The sequence below is a fragment of the Amphiura filiformis genome, chromosome 17 (genome assembly GCF_039555335.1).
Source record: "Amphiura filiformis chromosome 17, Afil_fr2py, whole genome shotgun sequence".
Lineage (NCBI taxonomy): Eukaryota > Metazoa > Echinodermata > Ophiuroidea > Amphilepidida > Amphiuridae > Amphiura > Amphiura filiformis.
This window is the reverse complement of record NC_092644.1, coordinates 38,319,055-38,339,639: the sequence shown is the minus strand read 5'-3', so window position 1 is coordinate 38,339,639 and position 20,585 is coordinate 38,319,055. Positions and strand designations below refer to the sequence as shown.

Below are 20,585 nucleotides of genomic sequence, written 5' to 3'. Positions count from 1 at the left end.
GGACCCCTTGAAATTCTCATTGGACCCCTTAAATTTGGTTTTTGCAGGGCTTAAAGGTTCTGGAAAAAATCAATTGGAATTTTTGAGCTCGTGCTATCCCTGGTCACAAATTGTGATGCTTTTGAATCATAACCCTAACCCTAAACTCTTAAAGGTGAGTAGTGCATGTTCATGTACCGGTAGTGTAATTGTTCTCTATCATACATGGAGGTCATCAGCCAAAAAAACAGTCTGATAGATGCTTTTGTAAGATTTAATATTTCAAACTTCCAGTGAAATAAGTACTATCACAACTTTTAAGTTTTCGCAGTCTAGGCTGACAGCTTGAAATGTCAACAACCTATTTTACGGGTATTGCATTGGACTAGATCACTTGCAATCAAGCGGTCAGCCCAGGTGACGAGAACTAAAGTTTTGAGTAGGGGAGACCGGGGAGTGTCCGCTCTCGGGACAAGTCCACCCACCCCATGTTTCTGATCTTGTGACTGCTGGAAAAGTTCAATGATGATGTAATTAGCTGGCACACGTCATAGCTAAAAATGAAGTACCCAAGAAAACAAAAGACATTCCGACACATCTTGTCACAGAAATTATTGTCAAAAAAGGTTTCTGAGTCAAGGAAGTGGTATCAGTATTACTCATACCACCGTTTATGCCCTAAAACCATAATTGCGAAGTTGTAAATAAAGGTTTTGCTCATTTAGGGCCCCTACATATATTAACTTACATTATACCCCTCCAATTAATTTAGTATACTCTTTGGAAGAGGATGAGTGCCCAAAATACCCTTTACTACGTTGCATTCAATTTATCATTGTTATGCAATATTATAACCTTTTCTTTTTATCAGGGCAAACTTACTTATATGAGCGGACTTGCTCCAGCATGGGGCAAGTCCGCCCTTGCATCGTGATTTTGATTTTCCCTTCTCCTTCCCTAATGTTCTTACAAATGTGGTAATATTTAGCTACAGCATACAGCTTTAAAGTGTAAAAACTATAGCCTTCTAACATGAGAATTACCTTCTCTAGATGAGATTGAAAAAAATAGGGCGAACACACCCGGTCTCCCCTACTTTTATTATCGGGTTTGTCAAGCAAAAATATTTGAAATATTGTAATTCAGTAACAGACTTTGTAATCCATTGTTGCACTTAAAATTTACAAGAAGTGCAAAGAACTAAGGTTAAATTAAGAATTACATTGACCTAGCTGTAACCCTGTCTTTGTGAAATTGGGGCAAATCGTTCAACGTCGTACACTAATCAAAGACGGAAATAAACAAACTATATATTTTAATGTCCCTGTCAAACAAACACCCACCGGGTTGTAATTAGTTACCGTCGCATTACCTGGGGCTTTGTCTTCCCTATTTACACTATGCTAACCAATCATGAGCCATTGAGTTGAAAAGCCGCATCAGACACGAACTATACTTTTTAAAAATGTCTATCTTTGCTTACAAAACACACCATTTTTTCAGGTTGTTAGTCTCCAGCAATGCTTGTCTGATGCCAAAGTAGATCAGGGTAAGATAGCCAGTACATTGGATGGTGTGATGGGCTCACATCAGCAGTTACAACATGCTGCGGAGAGACTACAGACTGAACTTGGAAGGAAGGACAGTGAACTGAAATCCCTGAAACTTGAAAGGTGATTATTTCTGGTTGTGCTGTAACATCTTTTATAGTCTGAATAAATATCAGAGTGCCCTTCTTTGGGGCAATTGAAAGTTTTCAACCATAACCTCCTGAGAGCATTTCTGATTGGCTAATTGCATAATATGTTAATTTGAGTGACCAATTAAAATGCAGTTTTTAAATATTTAAGCTCAATCCTGTGTAGCCCTACCACCATTCTTACCATTAAATCACGATAGTCTTCAAGTAACCAATCAGCAAGTAGACGGCAAGACCAAATATGGGGATCAGATTGTTCCATCCTTGGAGGGGCATCATGATGTCTGTCAACTGTCAAAAACATTCCAGATAGTATATAACTGGAGAGGATAGAAAGTTTGCTTGGGTCCTTTTTGATTGACCTGGGTGGTTTGGCTTTGACAAAGGAGAAGATATTAGAAATCCTTTTGGTGGTATCGGGTGTAACCAAACCATGTGACCCGATTTCCATGCAGGTGAGGTTGCAAGTGAAGCCAATCTCGGAAATGTCTGATATGAGGTCGGTATATTTTTGAGTTTTGCGTTCATGAGCCTTTCTAATATTTTATTTGAACAAAACTGTCAACAGATTCCTGCACAAATTAAAACAGTTTTTGAGAATATCTCAAAATTTGATTTTACTTTACTGACTCGAGGAAGGTATATGGACTAAATTATTAAGTGTTGTTATGTAACAAGCCCAGGATCTTACTTTTTCCTTATCTATTCTACCAGCCTATGCAGCTGCTTCTGACTTGGGACAGGCAGCGGTGGGTTCAGTGCTTTGGCCGTGGGTACCCCCTCTCCAGCTGCATTGCTATTGCCACCTCAGGTCCCATGTTCAAACCAAATCCCAGCTTTCAAACTTGAAATGATATATTCTGTCGGTCCAACATCCGGGCTATCTCTAGTCTCGGGCCCAAACTGCATGTCGCTCACGGTTTGTTATGAACAACAGAAACCGGCTGTGAAGGAGGCTACATAGCGATGTTGTTGAAGTGACATTCAATTTCGGAAAAAACGACACTCGACCATGGAATTTAATTTTAAGTTTGTCAGTATATAAACGGTAAATCAAGTAAGTTTCTTCCACTCTGAAGACTTAGAAACAGTTGTTTGATTCCACTGACTATTTGCGGTCGAAATTTACATAACACCAATGACAGAAATCATCAACAAAAATCGAATCAGGGACTTGTTCTCACTCGACCGTGAGTCGCATCATCAACAGGAAATGATGTTGCACGGACCGACAGAATATCTGATAGCATAATCTGTATAATGAACATTCCTGGTGCTTTAAAAGTTGCAGTTTTGAAAATTGATGGTAAAAGTGTGAATATTAAAATAATGTTTATAAATTTTCTGCTATAAACGGAGCATGTACTTTTGCATGATTGAATATTTATTTTGAAAGAGAAGCCCCTAATATATCTGCAGATAATATCCATGTACAGTAGCAGTTTGTGAAGGATATATTTTCTCTTTGTTACTTTGATAGATGCACGAGGCAGCAAACTACAGATCAACTTCAGAGGGAGGTGGAACAATTACAAGCCAAACTTGTTGCTATAGAAACTGATGAATCAGACCAGGTATATTGTATTACAATATTATTTAATTGTATTTAGGGTTGCATGACTTCACCTTTTTAACCCTAACTGCCCTCATTACTACTCTACAAAAATGTTGCCTGTACTGCTCTGCATGCCTCTAGTTACAACTCTCCATCTGATCACAAAACTTGACATTAAACTTAAATTAATTAATTAAAATAATCTTGAGCCCTCAAATTTGATGTGATTTATTACTGTATGTGACGTGTCATATCAAAAAGAGACAATTTTGGGTAGGTTATCAATTTTAAGTGTTTTACATAATCTTAAATATAGAGATATTTTGCTCTACAATGCCGTTTTCCTCAATGAAATCGGCCATTCCTAAGCGAAGATATTGAGTTTGTAAGTTATGGTGTTATAAAATTGGAAATTGAGATATCAGCCTTTAAAAATATTATTGACAATGTTGAGGGTAGGAATTACCTTGAAAAATGTCTCAAAAAATACAAGATGCAAGTTATATTCCGATCTGAAACTATTATATTTTAAACGTTATTAACATCACAACCCAAGTTGAGAAAGAATCGCCCCTGGGCAGATTTTTTACTATTTCTTCATTTACGATCCTGCCCAAAAGTGTCTCCTTTCGATAAACCACGTCACATATCCTATTCTAATACCTACCCTACTGCTGTAGCTCATTCAGCTATTCCATTTGAAATCCATACACCCCCAATGGAAGACATGACCTTCAATTCACACACAGGGGAAGTAGATTGCAAATGGAATCACTCATTCAGGTAACCCCATATGAAATGATTAAGGTCATGTCTTCCATAGGGGGTGTATGGATTTCAACTAGAATAGCCCAATGTGATACTACAGAAATTAACATCATAAATTACACAGATATATAACATTGATGGTCACATAAAATGTATTTTTAACAATTATTACAATTATTTTCTCACAAATGTGAGAAAGTATCCCTGAAAATGATGAACTTAATTAATTAATTACATTAGTCTATTCAAGGATGCTGAGAATACTCTCCCATGAAAAAATAAATGTCTTTCAGATGAATAACAGTTGGATTCAGGTCAAAGTTTGCATTGCATCACCATTATTTTTGCTTTTTCTCCAGGCTAAAAAATGTCATTATGCAGTTATTATCCATCTTTCTTTTATACATAGGGCCCTCACAATAGACATCTCTTGTGCCCACTTTAACTGTTTTGGTAGTTAGTATCACTGTTGCAAAGGTGTTTGCTTAAGCACTGGAAAAATGTGCGATTTTTGAGATTAAATTTTGCGCACCAGTTTTAGAATATTCATGATTTGCATGATTTATCCATAATATTCTCAAATGCATGCATTTTCCAAAAAAGTTCAAATTTGCAGTTTTTAAAATTAAATTACGCAGCGCAGAGTTGAATTCATTATAATTCAAGTCCTATGGTCTATTTTCTGTACTTTTTTCTGCATGAATTGTATTACAAATCACCATGCATTCTTTCAATTTTGTGAACTTTTTTGGAAAATGAATACTTTAAAAATGGATATCTTGGGAGCATCGGAAAATAGACCCATGCAGGAAAATAGCCACATGTCAAAGCAGAATTATGTATCCATATCAAATGAATAAGCAATTTAAGATAAGTCTTTAGTCCACTTATTTTCAATGTTTCATGAAAATTGAAACATTTCTTATGTTTTTCTTTATTTTTTCAAAAATTCCCTATTTTTTCTACAAATAATTATTACTAGCCCAGAGGGAACGTGATATGGTTTTCATAGTTTGAGGGGTGGTAAATAAGCCTAATATCTAAATTCTCTTGGCAGATTTTTTTTTTTTTTTTTTTTGATAAAGTGCTTATTTTTGAGAAAAATAATTTTTCTATTTTTAAATTAGGGAAATCTAGAAACACCCATAACTTAAAATAGAAACACTTTATTAAAAAAACTGGTGAGAAAAGTTTCTAAATTTAATAACCTTTCATATGTGACCAACCACCACAACTGAGCCCGGATGTCGCCAGTGCCACTATTGAGATAACATGTACTCCATTGAACTTAACAATAAACAGTAGGAAACAAAGGATTTATTGACTGTTTTATTGATTTTTCACTATTTAATGTCAAGTACTATAGACATGATATACATCATTTTAAAGCTAATTTCAAGCAGAATATTTTGTTTGAATGTCTCAAAAATGATGATTGGCGACTTCAGGGCTCATTTGTGCTGGATGGTCACATATGACACCTTGTTTGTTAAAATTGGTCCTATGATTAGCTCAGACAATAATTATGAAATTGGGTCATTCAGTGGTTCTACATTTAGTTCAATTCAAGAAAATTTGAGCAAGTACTAACATTACCTTCAAATATCCCTTTATTACTGGCCATTGTAAAGGAAAAAAGTCACTAAAATTATTTGGTAACATTTTAAAAGATCCCAAAAGCAGTTCTATAAATGGAATATAAATGAGGAAAAATAATATTTAAACATAGTATCCATTTTCATATATTTACCAATTTTAGTGAACGAGGCTTAGTGTCAAAACCAATGGGGTTTCTTAATGTTAAAAAATGGCATAACTTTTTTTAAATGCTTTGTTGGCAAAAATTAAAAATTGGCAGGCAAGTTTTTCTCATCCAACTACACATCCTGTATCATTTTAAACCAAATCTGTGCAGTACACCGTATCCGATGTTTCTACCATAAATGAGCATTGTGTTTTGATGATATGAGGGGCGGTCAATAAGTTTGTAGAACAAGGTACTTGAAAGAGTACTAGCCAAATTCTTGCTATCTCACTCTTGAGCATGGTCACTACAAACCTTAATGCACCCGTCGCAATTTTTCTTGAAACCTTCTATGTACGTCAACAAAATGGAAGTCTTCCGATAGCTCCTTGAGCCACTCTTCAGTGAAGGATCACCAGCATTGATCACCAGCAAACCTGATATTATGAAGCTAGGACTTAAAATTCTAAAATAGGTTTCACTAGCTGGAGGCCATGCCTGAACCACAATGTGGCTACTTTAGTTAACTGACCCCTCTGTCGTGAATGGCAGCTTGACAAACTAAGAATAGCGTACAGGACACAATCCGAGAACAGCCACATTCCTACCATCAACCTTCACCACATGATGGCTTGCCTCAATTTTGCTATCAAAATTATATGATATATGCCTATGATTGTACTTTCATTTGGCAAATGATCTATCATCCAGACTCTCCATGGATCTCAGAAACAGCGATGAAGACCTTGCACTATGGTGACCGAGTGATGATCTTCTTAGGGGTGGGATATCCAGGTGCTTCCACTTAATGTTCTCGTAATTCCAGTGATTAATGTATTTTTTATCACCTTTAGCCACATATAGATTAAACTTGCCTCGGTCCTCATTCTAAGTGTATAGAAGGTGTTGACCTGAATATGTCAATTGGTATCAAATTTGTACATTAAGATTCTGGAACCCCATGTAGAAGACACCATGGAATACCCAATGTTAATGGATTAATGTTGAAAACACATTCATCAGAGTTGCCATATTTTGTGGCTATCTCATCTTTCTTTTTGGCTCTTTATTCATTATCAATGCCACTGTACCAGCACGTATATCGTTAATGGTGATGTCAGCAAGTCTTTTGGACCTTGAATGATCTTCAAGGATGCTCATTCCATTCTTGAACTCTAAGACCTATTTCGTTGCTGTTGAATATCAAGGACTTCATTACCATTTACAGCAACTGTACATTGTTAACTTTCATTTGAGTTTTCACCGCCGTCCAGAGAAATTTCCATAATGACCCTGTATTCACTTCTGGTAGTACCTGTGAATTCATGGAGGTAGGCTTCCTCTGAAGAGTGTCCTGCCCACATACAGTGATACAAAAATCTAATATCTTTGCAGTAATGTTGTGAAGGAACAAGCTTTCAAATGAGACCAAATTCAATACCGTGCGACAAAGTAGCATATCGAGTTCTACAAACTTTTTGACCGCACCTCGTAAGTGTTAAGGGCTGGGGTATGAACGTTTGGACAGTATTTATTTTGGGACATTAGAGCACATCAGACATATCGAATTGCATTCTGAATAATGAAGAATGTCATTCTGATATCAAATAATTTTGGTTTTTGAAATTCGCAATTTAATACACATTTTATGGCAAATCATTAAAATTGATATTTTTGATATTTAACAGTACTCGAAAGTAAACTTTATAAATCTGATGACTTATACTTAACGTGTATGTAGGTGGGATGAAATTTGACGATCAATTGAAAATTTTGACTTTTCGTATTGAAGATATGGATTTTTTTTCCCAAAACACCAAAAAAAATTAGGTTTTTTTGGGAAAAAAATCTATATCTTCAATATGAAAGGTCAAAATTTTCAATTGACCGTCGGCTTTTCCTCCCTGCTACATACACTTTAAGAATATATCATTAGATTTATATAATTTACTTCGAGGACTGTTATATATCAAAATGTGAAAAATATCAAATTTTATAATTTGTCATAAAATTTGTATTATATTGTGATTTTCAAAAATGAAAATTATTTGATATCAGAAAGACATGCTTCAGATTCAGAATGCAATTCGATAGGTCTGAGGTGCTCTCATGTCCCACAAAAATACTGTCGAAACGCAATAAACGCCATTTTAGATCCCTTAATCATCTATGAAAACATAAAAACAGCATTACATTTCCCATGACCACATTAGACTTTTCCGTAGTCCACTTGCCCATTTTGCATACTCTGGCTATTACATTTAAGCATAAAACTCTGATTTATATTGATTTGTGTGCAACTGATAGATTTTCACTTCTGTATCTGATCTTTTCAGTCACCACACTCCCTCTGTTAGTAGTGGACTACTGACTTTGCCTTGCGGTTAAGATTTTTAACACAGGACTCTATGGAGAGTTAGGCCAATTTCTGGCCTAACTAAAATTGGCCATTATGTAATGCATCTTTAAATGGATCTTGTGATTGGTCGCCCATATCTCGCTATGGTTTAAATCTTCCGGGCCCGCGCCATTACCATTAACTACACCGTACACAACTATCTGTGGTATTTGCGGCGCTTTTGTTAAAAGTGAAAGTTAATCTCTCATCAAACATCTAGCGCGTCTTGTACTATACCATGCTTAGTACTTGTGGTTAATGGACTGATTAACAAGTGTGCTTGACAGTGTGTTTTTAGAGAGCAAAGTCCCGGGGTAAAGTTCTGCTTGGTAGATTCCAAAATCAGAATTGTTCAGTATTAAAGTGAGCCATTATAATTATGCAAGATAATGTTGCATTCAATTACTTTTATTGTCACTAATCATCTGATATTTTTAACTCATTTTTAATTCATTTTACTATTGAATACTTAGATTTTAATAAACATCAGTATAATTTTGAGTTCAACTAAATGGGTTCATCATTACTAATAGGCCTAATAACATGTTTTTAATAAAATTCGACTATGGCAAGGTCGACGACCACATGGGCAGGCAGTTATTTGTGTCGACTATTGCCTAACGGTTTCCTGATTTAACCCATAAAGCTAGGAAAAGTTGAATTCAATTAATTTTGTGTTCGCACGATTTTCTTACTCCCTTTATTTTCATGACGCTGCAAAACATATATATAAATTATATATAATATAAAAATTAGGTTTTTGCTGCAACTGATATAACTCTTGTGTTATCAATTATTATACAAATATTGACTGCTATGAGGGGCATGGTTAAAATTATAGGCCCAAGGTGATCTCAAAACCATGACTATGCCCCGAGGCGTAGCCGAGGGCATAGTCATGGTTTAGAGATCACCATGCGGCCTATAATTTTAACCATGCCCTAATAAAAAGCAGTCAATATTTGTTTTATATACCAAATCTAAAGATTCTTGTCATCTATTTGGTTAAAAGCATCGATTTTGGAAAGAGAAATTAATAGTTTCAATGCGAACGGCACATATTACAATCTGCGATTTCCGGCGTAATTATAGCGCCACAAATATTAACGCGTGCATGTAATATCATTTTACGCTGGGAACAACGCACACGCAGAACTATGCCCGGGAATAGTTACTTTTATGGGCATAGTCAAAACTATGCCCGCTCTTTTAACCAATCAGATGGCGGGAATCTTTAGATGAGGTATATAAATATATATATATACCTATAAACAATTAAGAGGAACTGCTATGGGTACAAAAATGGCTCTCAGTTATGCCACTCTATTTATGGGATTTATCGAGAAACGTTTATATGAAAATGTTAAAACATCTATGAGTGTAGCTACAAGCTCGTATATCAAGAAAAACTGCCTTAGATGCTTGGATGACTGATTCATCATTTGGAATAACGACATGGGCAATATTGATACTTTTGTCTCAATCTTAAACGATCTTCACAATTCTATTAAATTCAAAACAGATTCCAGTAATTCTAACATTCCTTTCCTTGATATCACCGTTCAAATCAACTCAGATAACCTTTTAGAAACAGATATTTTCTATAAAGTTACCGATACACATCAATACCTGGACTTCAGATCATGTCATCCAAGACATATCAAAACAAATGTTCCGTTCAATTTAGCCAGAAGAATATGCACTATTGTTTCTAATGACAATGTTAAAACACCAACGTCTTACAGAGTTGAAACAAATGCTTCTTGACAGACATTATCCAATTCAGGTGATTAATATTGGTATTGACAAAGCATGTAGAATTAATAGACAAGATCTCTTTTTTCCAAAATCCAAAAATGATAAAAACAAGAATATTTTAACTTTTGTTCACTCATACAATCCTAATAACATCAATATATGTAATGTAGTCAACAATTCTATTCATATGCTTAAAAAGAGTGAAAGAATGTCTAAAGTTCTTACTGATAACAATAATGAGCAGACGCCAAACTCCAAATCTTAAAAAGTTACTAACCAGAGCCGCACTTAATAACAAAGATAATGGCGGAAGCACAATGTGTAAAGATAAACGATGTGGGACATGCGCTCACATTATTGAATGTTCCAACTTCACTTTCAAAAACGGCATGTCTTTTGAAATAAAGAAAAGTATGAATTGTAAGAGTAAAAATCTTGTTTATGTTATCTATCTATCTATCTTGCGGACGCATCCGAGAAAGAGTTTACGATTCTTTTCCAGGAATCTCTATCAGCCATCAGATTTGGGAGGTCATTAATTTCTTGATTGACGTCCCTTGCCACACAATCGATGTAGTTGAATGGTCTTCTTCCTCTACATGTTCGTGGAAGCCTCATACAGATGACATCTGAAATTATTTGGTCTTTTGCACGGTAGCAGTGGCCTGCAAATCTGGCTCGCCGTTGAGCAACGATGGAGGACACCTGTGGAACACCATCATAGATCTCTGCTTTGGTTTTATGTTCACGCCAGGATATATTTCAACCCTCATCAACAGCCGGGTGTAGGTACCATCAAGACGGTCCTGAAGATCTTTCTTCATTGTCCAGGTCTCACTTCCATATAAGAGGATACTCTCTATGCAGGCTCTAAAGAAGGCAAGCTTGGTATTTCTTGATATGTTGGACTGCCAGATGGTGTGCAGTTTGTTGCAAGCTTTCCATGCTTGAGCTTTGCGAGTCAGAAAGTCTTTCTTGCTGTCGGCAACAAATGAACCAAGATATTTAAAGTCCGACACCTCCTTGAGTTGTGTGCCATCCCGAGAAAGGATTGGAGTTGGGTTCTTATCTCCATTTTTACACATATATTCTGTCTTCTTGGAATTGAGAAAGAGGCCAACTTTGGCGGAAGCATCTTCTAAAGATGACAGAAGATCTTGGGCATCTTGTGATAACGTAGCTGTTAAAGCGATGTCGTCTCGTAGTCAAGATCGGTTAAATACTTGTTCTTCTCTCTGCTCGTCTTATTGGGCATGATGTCAATCCCTTTGGACTTGTCAGTGTCTATCGACTGTCTGAGGAGATAGTCTACCACTATCACAAAAAGGTAAGGGGCCAAGGTGTCACCCTGCAGGATTCCAGCAGTAGAGAGAAACTCTTCAGTTGGTCCATCACCTGTTTGTACAAAACTTGAAGGATTATCATACATTATTGCAATAGCATTCACAATCTCCTGAGGGATCCCATAATTATGAAGAATATGCAGCATGGCCTTCCGGTTAACACTGTCGAAAGCTTTTGAGAAGTCAACAAACACAATATATGCCTGCTTCTTTGAGATTTTAAGCTCTTCTATTATCCTTCTAAGGGCTAGAGTCTGTGGTGTGGTTGATCTACCCTTGCGAAAACCATTTTGGTTACGTCTGAGAATAGGATCTAGATGAGGAGAAATCCTGTTGAGCAGCATAGTGTTATACAGCTTGGCAGCAAGTGCTGACAGTGTGATACCTCTATAATTTGATGGTTGTGAAAGATCCCCTTTCTTCGGGAGAGGTATAATTGTGGATCTTGACAAGGCTTTTGGCGTATTTCCCTTCATGGTTTCATTCCAGAAATCAAGCAGTTGCTGATGGAAGAGTGGGTTTTTCCAAACAATGGCTGGTATGTTGTCAGGACCAGGTGTTTTTGACTTGTTGAGCTTGCTCAGACCTTTTTGCAGTTCCTCCATAGTAAATGGACCAGTGTGTATTGGGAGATCGTCAGAGACATGTGTTATGACATGTAATGGTTGTAATGAAAATTATATTGGACAAACAGGGGACAAACTTTGTTCTCGCATTAGAGTTCATAAACAACAAATTCGGGATCCAAGCACTCGCCAAATCAAACTGAGTGAACATATTGACGAGTGCACGAAAAAAACAAAAGGAATACCCAAATTCTCTGTTGTGCCTTTATATAAAGTTCCAAATGATGACAAAGCAAAACGTCTGAACATTGAAAATCATTTGATTAATACTTTTAAGGTTATTAATTATTTTAAACTGTTGTGATTTGGTAGTTCACAGCATCTTACGAATGGCAGTGAGCTTTGGCAAAAACTGCATTGCTCAATTCATAGCGAAGCGTGTAGAAGAATTAAAATATCACAGATATACTTTTATAGGTGCTGCGGTTCTTGAGTTACGTTGTAAAGAGGGCTGAAACAACAACACTTTTGTAAAACGTACATAACTAATTAACAACAATAAATTAAGCAAGTTTGCAAAGTATACGATTTGTAGAATGAACTTTTGCAAAACATCAAGGTGTTAATTTTCAATAATATATTGATCTAGACAATGAAAATCGATTTTTAGGTTGCTTTTCGACCAAAAATACCTCATCTACCCTTAACCCAACATTAAATAAATATTAATTTAATTTTTTTATATATGTTCCACGCGCATATTTGATGAAAATCTTGTCATGTAGGTCGCAGCGCGACACTAACGTTTACGCGTCACTGTGTGCGTACATTTTATACACGCACGCAAATGCATTTTTTACGCAAAGTGCGTCAATGTAATTCTTTTGTATTTTGTATTTGTAATTTTATTATTTGCATTGACGATTAAACTGAAACTGCAGTAATGCAAAACAGCTCGGTGTATCTCCATTAATTTTTTTACTTTGATATATTATGATAATGACAAAAATGAATCAGTGATTTACTTATTTTCCTACTATTATCATCATCATCATCATCATCATCATCATCATCATCATCATCATCAACCATATCATCCCACTGCTTGCATGCTGGGTAAGCCTCTCCCAAATTCAGCCAATTTCTCCTGTCTCCTGCAATTCCTGTCCAGGCTGTTGTTCCCAGGTAACTGACCAGCTCATCTCTCCATCTAGCTTGAGGTCTTCCTCTTTTCCTTACTCCATATAACGGTTGCCACTCAGGGCCGTCGCCGTAGGGGGGTGGGACACCCCCCTGGCAATCCCCCAAAAAGGAGAAAAAGAGAAAAAAGGAAGAGAAGGGAGATAGAAGGGGAAGAGAGGGAGGGAGAGAGAAAGAGGGGTGGAGAGAGTGAGAGAGGAGATAAAAACTACAATAAGTTCATATAGCGCCTATTGGGCCGGTTGGGACACTATATTGGGCCTATACAATGATGTTTGCCAGGCTTGTTGATGCAGACAAAGAACTAATAATTGTGCAAGATCGGCAAAATATGTCATGTAGGCCTAATGTGCGCACCTCATCACCAGTGATCACCTCCACACCGAGCCCTTCATCAGCATAGGCATAGATCTTGGGGGATGGGGGATAAATCCATTCAATATTTTGCTTGGGGCCCAATGTTGACGCCCGTATGTGGGTTTCTGACCAAATAAACTTCATATTTGGCCATTTCAGACACGTGTCAATTTTTGCGCGAATTTATTCCACTTTTGCACGATATTTCACCAGTTAAGCTTCAATATGGCACATTTGTTTTGCTCGCTTCGCGCGAATTCATCATAAACTTATTCTGTTGCCAAAGGCTGCTGGATTCACTAGGGCAGCTCCTCTGGTGCTTGGAAAGAGCATAAAACTTGTATTCTATATCAAAATACCGAGACTAAATTTGCTTTTTGAGTGAGTGTACTGGAAACAAAACCCTGGTTTTACCTGAAAAGAAATTTTTTTTTCTTGTAATAGAAACATCATATGGGGTACTAGAGCATGCACAAATCGTAATAATGTGTAGAATATAGAAAGTTGTGGTATCTCATATGATAGTCATGGTATGCTTAGCCTGAGTCGCTCGGCCTATTTCGAACAAAATCGCGATGCGTAGCTGTTAAAAAACGAGAGGATTCGCTGTACTATCACAGCAATTTTTAACACGAAGATATAGGGATGATGACGATGTGCCACATCTGGTTTCTTTATACGAAATCATTTACGGGAGATATTCATCATTTTCCACCCCGGTATCCAAAGATTTATCGTCTGAATATCAATCGTGCATAATAGCACATTTACGTGTATCGATCCCATGTATTCATTTCAGTGTCTCTGGTTGAATAATGTAATTATTAACCGGGCGATGTCGGTGTGCGTGACTGACTTCTTCTGTAAGACAGTGGCGGATCCAGGAATTTGGGAAAGGGGGCACACTCGCCACCTTCTTGAATGGCCACGGCTAGCACCATTGTGTCGCGGTGCAGGGGGTTGTGTCCCCTCGGAATTGGAAACTTGGTCAAAGTAAAGACTTTGAAGCCATTTGGGGGATCATTGGGTGTAAGCTGATGCAAAAGGGGGTCATTGGGTGACATATTTGCAAAAAAAGTCCACTTTTCAGAGGGAATCTTAAAATGTAGCCAACAGGGACCGAATTAGTCATTAACTGTGCAAAGGTTAAATGTTAGGGGGTGGGTGAAAGTACACATTTTGGGAATTCTGCGGCCCCAAATCCTGGCTAAGATATAGGTTTAGCTATTTAAAAATACGGAATCGCTTAAAATGTTTTGCAGCAACTTTCAAACCTGTTTCTTACATGTATGTTTTATACTATTATAACCCGGAATTGAAACGTTTTCTATAGCAACCTCTACTAACCTTAATGTTTTATGTTTGTTGGGAAGTTAAAATTAATCATTCTGTCACGAGCTGTTTCAAAAGTAATCTGAGGGATTGAGTGAGTAGGCCTACCAACATTATCACAGGTCTGGATAACTTATGTTTAAGCTAACATGATCATTACTCTACTGGATGAATAATCTAAGACACCATGATTATCATCACCGCATTTACCATGTTTACTAACCACTCCTGTTTACTAACCGCTGCCGTTTACTCAACTAGCGGGTCTCCTGCTAGTCTTTAATAAAAGGGGGTTGAAATTGGTGTTGTTGACTCTAGTTGTAGAACTAATTTCCCACAAGTTAAAAGCCGTCAAACATGGACATACTTCTTATTTAGTACATCCATGATTTAATTTAAAAATAAGCATTGTGTTTTGATGATAACGTGTCAATCATCTATGAAAACATCTAAACAACATTACATTTCCCACGACCACATGGGCAGGCACTAGGCAGTCATTTGCGTCGACTATTGCCTAACAGTTTTCCAGATTTAGCCCATAAAGCTAGGAAAGGTTGAATTCAATTTAGTACGTCCATGATTTAAATGAGCATTGTGTTTGGATGATAAGTGTTAATCATCTAATTCATGAATTCAACTAATGTAACCTATAAAGCTAGGAAAGGTTGAATTCAATAAACACAATTTTCATACTCACTTTATTTTCATGATGCTGCAAAACAGAAAACATATATATATAAATTATGGAAAATGATAGAACAATATAGAAAATGATAGAACAATAATTGCAAACAATAATTGCAATATTTTTCACTGTCAGATAAAACCCATAGTGCTTGGATGTACCTTTAAAAAAAAAACCTGGTGTTAAAATTAAGCAGGAAATTGTGTCTTTTAGTGTAAGATTTTTTAGTTTTACAGATCTGAACTTCACCTGTGAGCTTTTTAGCATTTTAAACTAATATAGTTCGCTAAAGAAAGATAATACTAATAGTCCGTTTTGTGCAGCAACAGCTCTAAATGTCCTTGTTAGAAACATATGTAAAACTCATTTTCGACCAGGGTTAGACATGTGACTCATTCCCTTGATCATATTACATATATGTATCATGCAATTAACTAGTTTTGGGGTATAAAAAAATTACTTACATGTATGGTAGGAAATTGCTCTTGATATTCTGGGTGCATTTTCAAGCTAACACAAAATTAAAAGGGGCTTAAATTACATAAGAAAATAGACATCATAAGACTTGATAACTTTAGAAAAAGAATGCTAGACCTTGGCGTTTTCATATGACAAGTGTATCGTTCCTTTTGATATGATGGGTCACATTATAAAGATGTATCTCCTTTTGGAAGGAAAAGAAACTTAAATAATATTGGCACAATTACTGTGGTGTAACCAGCGGTTAAATTCGATGGTATCGCATCGCATTTTGTGATGCAATTTCCATCAACTGCTATGCACTTTTCCAAAATGCATCGCTATTTTTATTTATTTATTCGTTATTTATTCAGGAAATTCCATCAATACAAATGTACTGGTCTCCCTGGAAGACCTGATTATAATTCTATATACATGAACATGATAATAACAAGATAGAAATATATATTATACAGAATGAAAAGAACCAAACATGATACAAAACAAAATGCAGCATTGTTGAGCTCAAATTATTATACAATTTAACTTACAGACCAATTGCATTTTGAATTCACCCAAACTCATTGAATTAAAATTGATACGAAGATTGGGAGGAAGCTTGTTCCAAGCAACTGAAGATCTGTAAAGGAAAGTTTTCTTTCAGAAGAGGTTTTCCATATTGGAACAACCAAGCTGTTTTGAGATTGACCCCTTGTACATTTAGAATGTGTAGAATGAGTGAAGGTAAAATTAGAAGAAAGATACTCAGGAGCAATTTGTGTGAGACATTTAAAAGTTAAAATAAGTAATTGATGCTCCCATCTACAGCTAAGTTTAACCCAGTCCAGGTCCCTCATCATATTGTCTACTGAAGTTCTGATGTCGGCGGAGAGCAAAACACAGGCTAGCCTATTATGCAAAATTTGGAGCTCATTTTTGTGACAGGCACTGAAATTGGACCAAACAGAACTGCAGTAGTCAAAATGAGGAAAGACAAGGGCTTCAAGCGAAAGCATTTTGACAGTTTTCAAAGGAAGGTATTGCTTTACTCTACTGAATAACTCCTATACGCTTAGATATGTTAGAAGATAAATAATTTACATGTTCATTCCATGATAGATGTGAATCAAAGGTAACTCCTAAATATTTAAACTTTTCCACTCTTTCAATTTGTTCATTTCCATAGACAAGAGAAACATTGTTAAACTTGTGAAGAGCTTGTCTTGTTCCAAATAACATCAGTTTAGTTTTCTTTATGTTTAGAGTTAAATTGTTAGCCTGGAACCAATCAGCAATGTTATTCAGGTTAGCATTAAGATCATTTGCAGAATATTGGGATCAGATGAACTAAGTAAAAGAGTTGTATCATCAGCATACATTACACACTTACAGTTAGAATTTACAGGCTCAGGCAGAGAGTTAACAAATACATTGAATAATAACGGTCCCAAGATTGATCCTTGAGGGACACCGATACCAATTTCCTTAAAATCTGAAAGGGTAGAATTTATATTTACTGCCTGAGATCTACCACTAAGATAGGAGTGAAACCAATTAATTGCATTACCTTTGATACCATATGATTTAAGTTTAGAAATAAGAAGGTCATGGTTCACCGTGTCAAATGCCTTCTTTAAATCTAAGAAAATTGAACCTGTAACTTTACCATTGTTTATGTTATTGAGAATATGATCTGTTACATCTAAAAGAGCAGTGTTAGTACTGTGATTTTTCCTGAAACCTGATTGACATGGATTCAAAATATTGTTACATGTGAGATAATTATACAATTGATCATGTACAGCACGCTCCAAAATCTTTGAAATACAAGGAAGAACTGAAATGGGCCTAAAGTTGCTGACATCACTTTTGTCACCACTCTTGAATATAGGAGTAACCTTTGCTTTCTTCCATTCACTTGGGAAGGTAGATGTGAACATGGATAGGTTACAAATATAAGCAAGGGGGTGACAAATTACTGGTGCAGCTATCTTCAAGAGTTTAATACTGAAGTTATCAATACCTGAAGACTTATTGTTTGCAAAGTTACAAATTTGATCAAAGATGAAATCTGGAGTAATGATATCAAATTGAAAATCTTCATACATGTAATCCCCAGTAGACAAAACATTATTACAATCATCATTATTAAACTTATCAGCCAAGGTATTACCAATAGAAGTAAAATAAGTATTAAACTGATTGGCTGTTTCAGCATCATTACAAGTAAAACCATCCTTAGTTTGAACATTAGTAGCAGAAGACATATTTTTTTTTTTTTTTTTCCTTATAATACCCCATAATTTCTAAAAGTGCTATACATAAATTTGAGCTAAATTTCATGTCGCATTTGCCTCAAAAGTTCCCCAATGCATCGCTATTTGTGAGCCAAATTCCGCGACACGTCGCATTTACCTCAAAACACATCTGGATGATCTGGAATTGCCTGAAAATCAAAAACATCACGCAGTCGGTATTTGCTCATTCTCGTTACATCTAAGATAATTATGCTGTATTCCGTTGCAAAAATAAGACAAAGCAATGTTGGGTACCATATTGCGGAATCTGTCGTGGTTGATTGCTTATGTCATGCTTATGTTTACTAGCGTTACCCCCCCCCCAATTATGCGAGAGAATGTCGCGATTGCACACACTAACTATACACAAAATCATAACACATGTTCCTGGTGAAGGGAGTTACCAAAACCATAAGATCAGCGACCTTCGGAAGCTTGCAATATTTTTACGGGGATCATGAGATAATGTCGAGATAATGTTGAACAAAAATTAGGTGAAAAGTTTACTGAAGACCTAATCTGGTTTTATCGCTTTTGAAGGGTTTTTTTTTCATCTGTGGTATTTTTGCTGTTCTTTATGGTCGTTTCCCAGGTTTGCAAAATTGCAACATTATTTTTCAATGCTCATTCCTCGCGGTAAAAGTATAGGCCTACCCTTTTTTTCAAATGCTATGATCCTGCTTCGTGCATATAATTATATTTGCTAATTGCCCTCAAACTCTGCCCTCGAGCATGACCTGTGATCGCCTGGGGGCTTTATAGCCGAGATTTGATGACAATGACAGAAGTTGCAGATTCGCTACGCAAATATAAATATTGCATTGCAAAATGCTACGCATTTTTCTTTTTTTTGCATAGCAAAATAACTGCTATGCAAAATTTGGAAACTGCTATACAAACATGTGTTTTTGCATCGCACAAACAGCGATGCAAAAAATTGACTGAATTCGAACCCTGGATGTAACTTATATTTAAAGAGATGTCAACTGCATGGTAGGCATCTGACCCGATTTCAGGCATTTTGTTACTCCAAATTTCCACACTTTTATTTATTTTTGGCTCGTTTTGAGGCTTTATCCCAAATTCACTGTCTTGCTTTTCCTGCATTTTCCAGGCCACTTACATCTTTAAACATGTAAGTGAGCTGAAATGAGCTGAATTGATAATATGATTCTCTCTGCAGATTCATGCATTTCAGACTGAAATATCAGCGTTGAAGGAAGACAAGATGCAGCTGGGTCTTACTCTGGATGAGCTGATACAAACTAATGGTCAGCTACAGGCTGCTGTAGAAAAACAAAGGAATGACTTGGAAAAGAAGAGTTATGAATATCAACTATTGCAGCAAGCGAGGTAAGACAAGATACAATTAGGACTTACACTAGATGAGCTGATATAAACTAATGGTCAGCTACAGGCTGCTGTAGAAAAACAAAGGAATGACTTGGAAAAGAAGAGTTATGAATATCAACTATTGCAACAAGCAAGGTAAGACAAGATACAATTAGGACTTACACTAGATGAGCTGATATAAACTAATGGTCAGCTACAGGCTGCTGTAGAAAAACAAAGAATGACTTGGAAAAGAAGAGTTATGAATATCAACTATTGCAACAAGCAAGGTAAGACAAGATACAATTAGGACTTACACTAGATGAGCTGATATAAACTAATGGTCAGCTACAGGCTGCTGTAGAAAAACAAAAGAATGACTTGGAGAAGAAGAGTTATGAATATCAACTATTGCAACAAGCAAGGTAAGACAAGATACAATTAGGACTTACACTAGATGAGCTGATATAAACTAATGGTCAGCTACAGGCTGCTGTAGAAAAACAAAGGAATGACTTGGAAAAGAAGAGTTATGAATATCAACTATTGCAACAAGCAAGGTAAGACATGATACAATTAGGACTTACACTAGATGAGCTGATACAAACTAATGGTCAGCTACTGGCTGCTGTAGAAAAACAGAAATGATTGGGAAAGAAGAGTTATGAATATCAACTATTGCAACAAGCAAGGTAAGACAAGATACAATTAGGACTTACACTAGATGAGCTGATACAAACTAATGGTCAGCTACAGGCTGCTGTAGAAAAACAAAGGAATGACTTGGAGAAGAAGAGTTATGAATATCAACTATTGCAACAAGCAAGGTAAGACAAGATACAATTAGGACTTACACTAGATGAGCTGATACAAACTAATGGTCAGCTACAGGCTGCTGTAGAAAAACAGAGAAATGACTTGGAAAAGAAGAGTTATGAATATCAACTATTGCAACAAGCAAGGTAAGACATGATACAATTAGGACTTACACTAGATGAGCTGATACAAACTAATGGTCAGCTACAGGCTGCTGTAGAAAAACAAAAGAATGACTTGGAGAAGAAGAGTTATGAATATCAACTATTGCAACAAGCAAGGTAAGACAAGATA

At 36.2% G+C, this 20,585-nt stretch overlaps 1 protein-coding gene across 1 annotated transcript in view; it reads left to right on the top strand.

Moving 5' to 3' along the window:
- Nucleotides 1-20,585, top strand: part of LOC140137200 (coiled-coil domain-containing protein 150-like) — a 116,010-nt gene that overhangs the window by 47,929 nt on the left and 47,496 nt on the right. Inside the window, 3 exon segments of the mRNA XM_072158852.1 lie at nt 1,483-1,652; nt 3,159-3,252; nt 19,327-19,496. Coding sequence (XP_072014953.1) covers nt 1,483-1,652; nt 3,159-3,252; nt 19,327-19,496 — 434 coding nt within the window.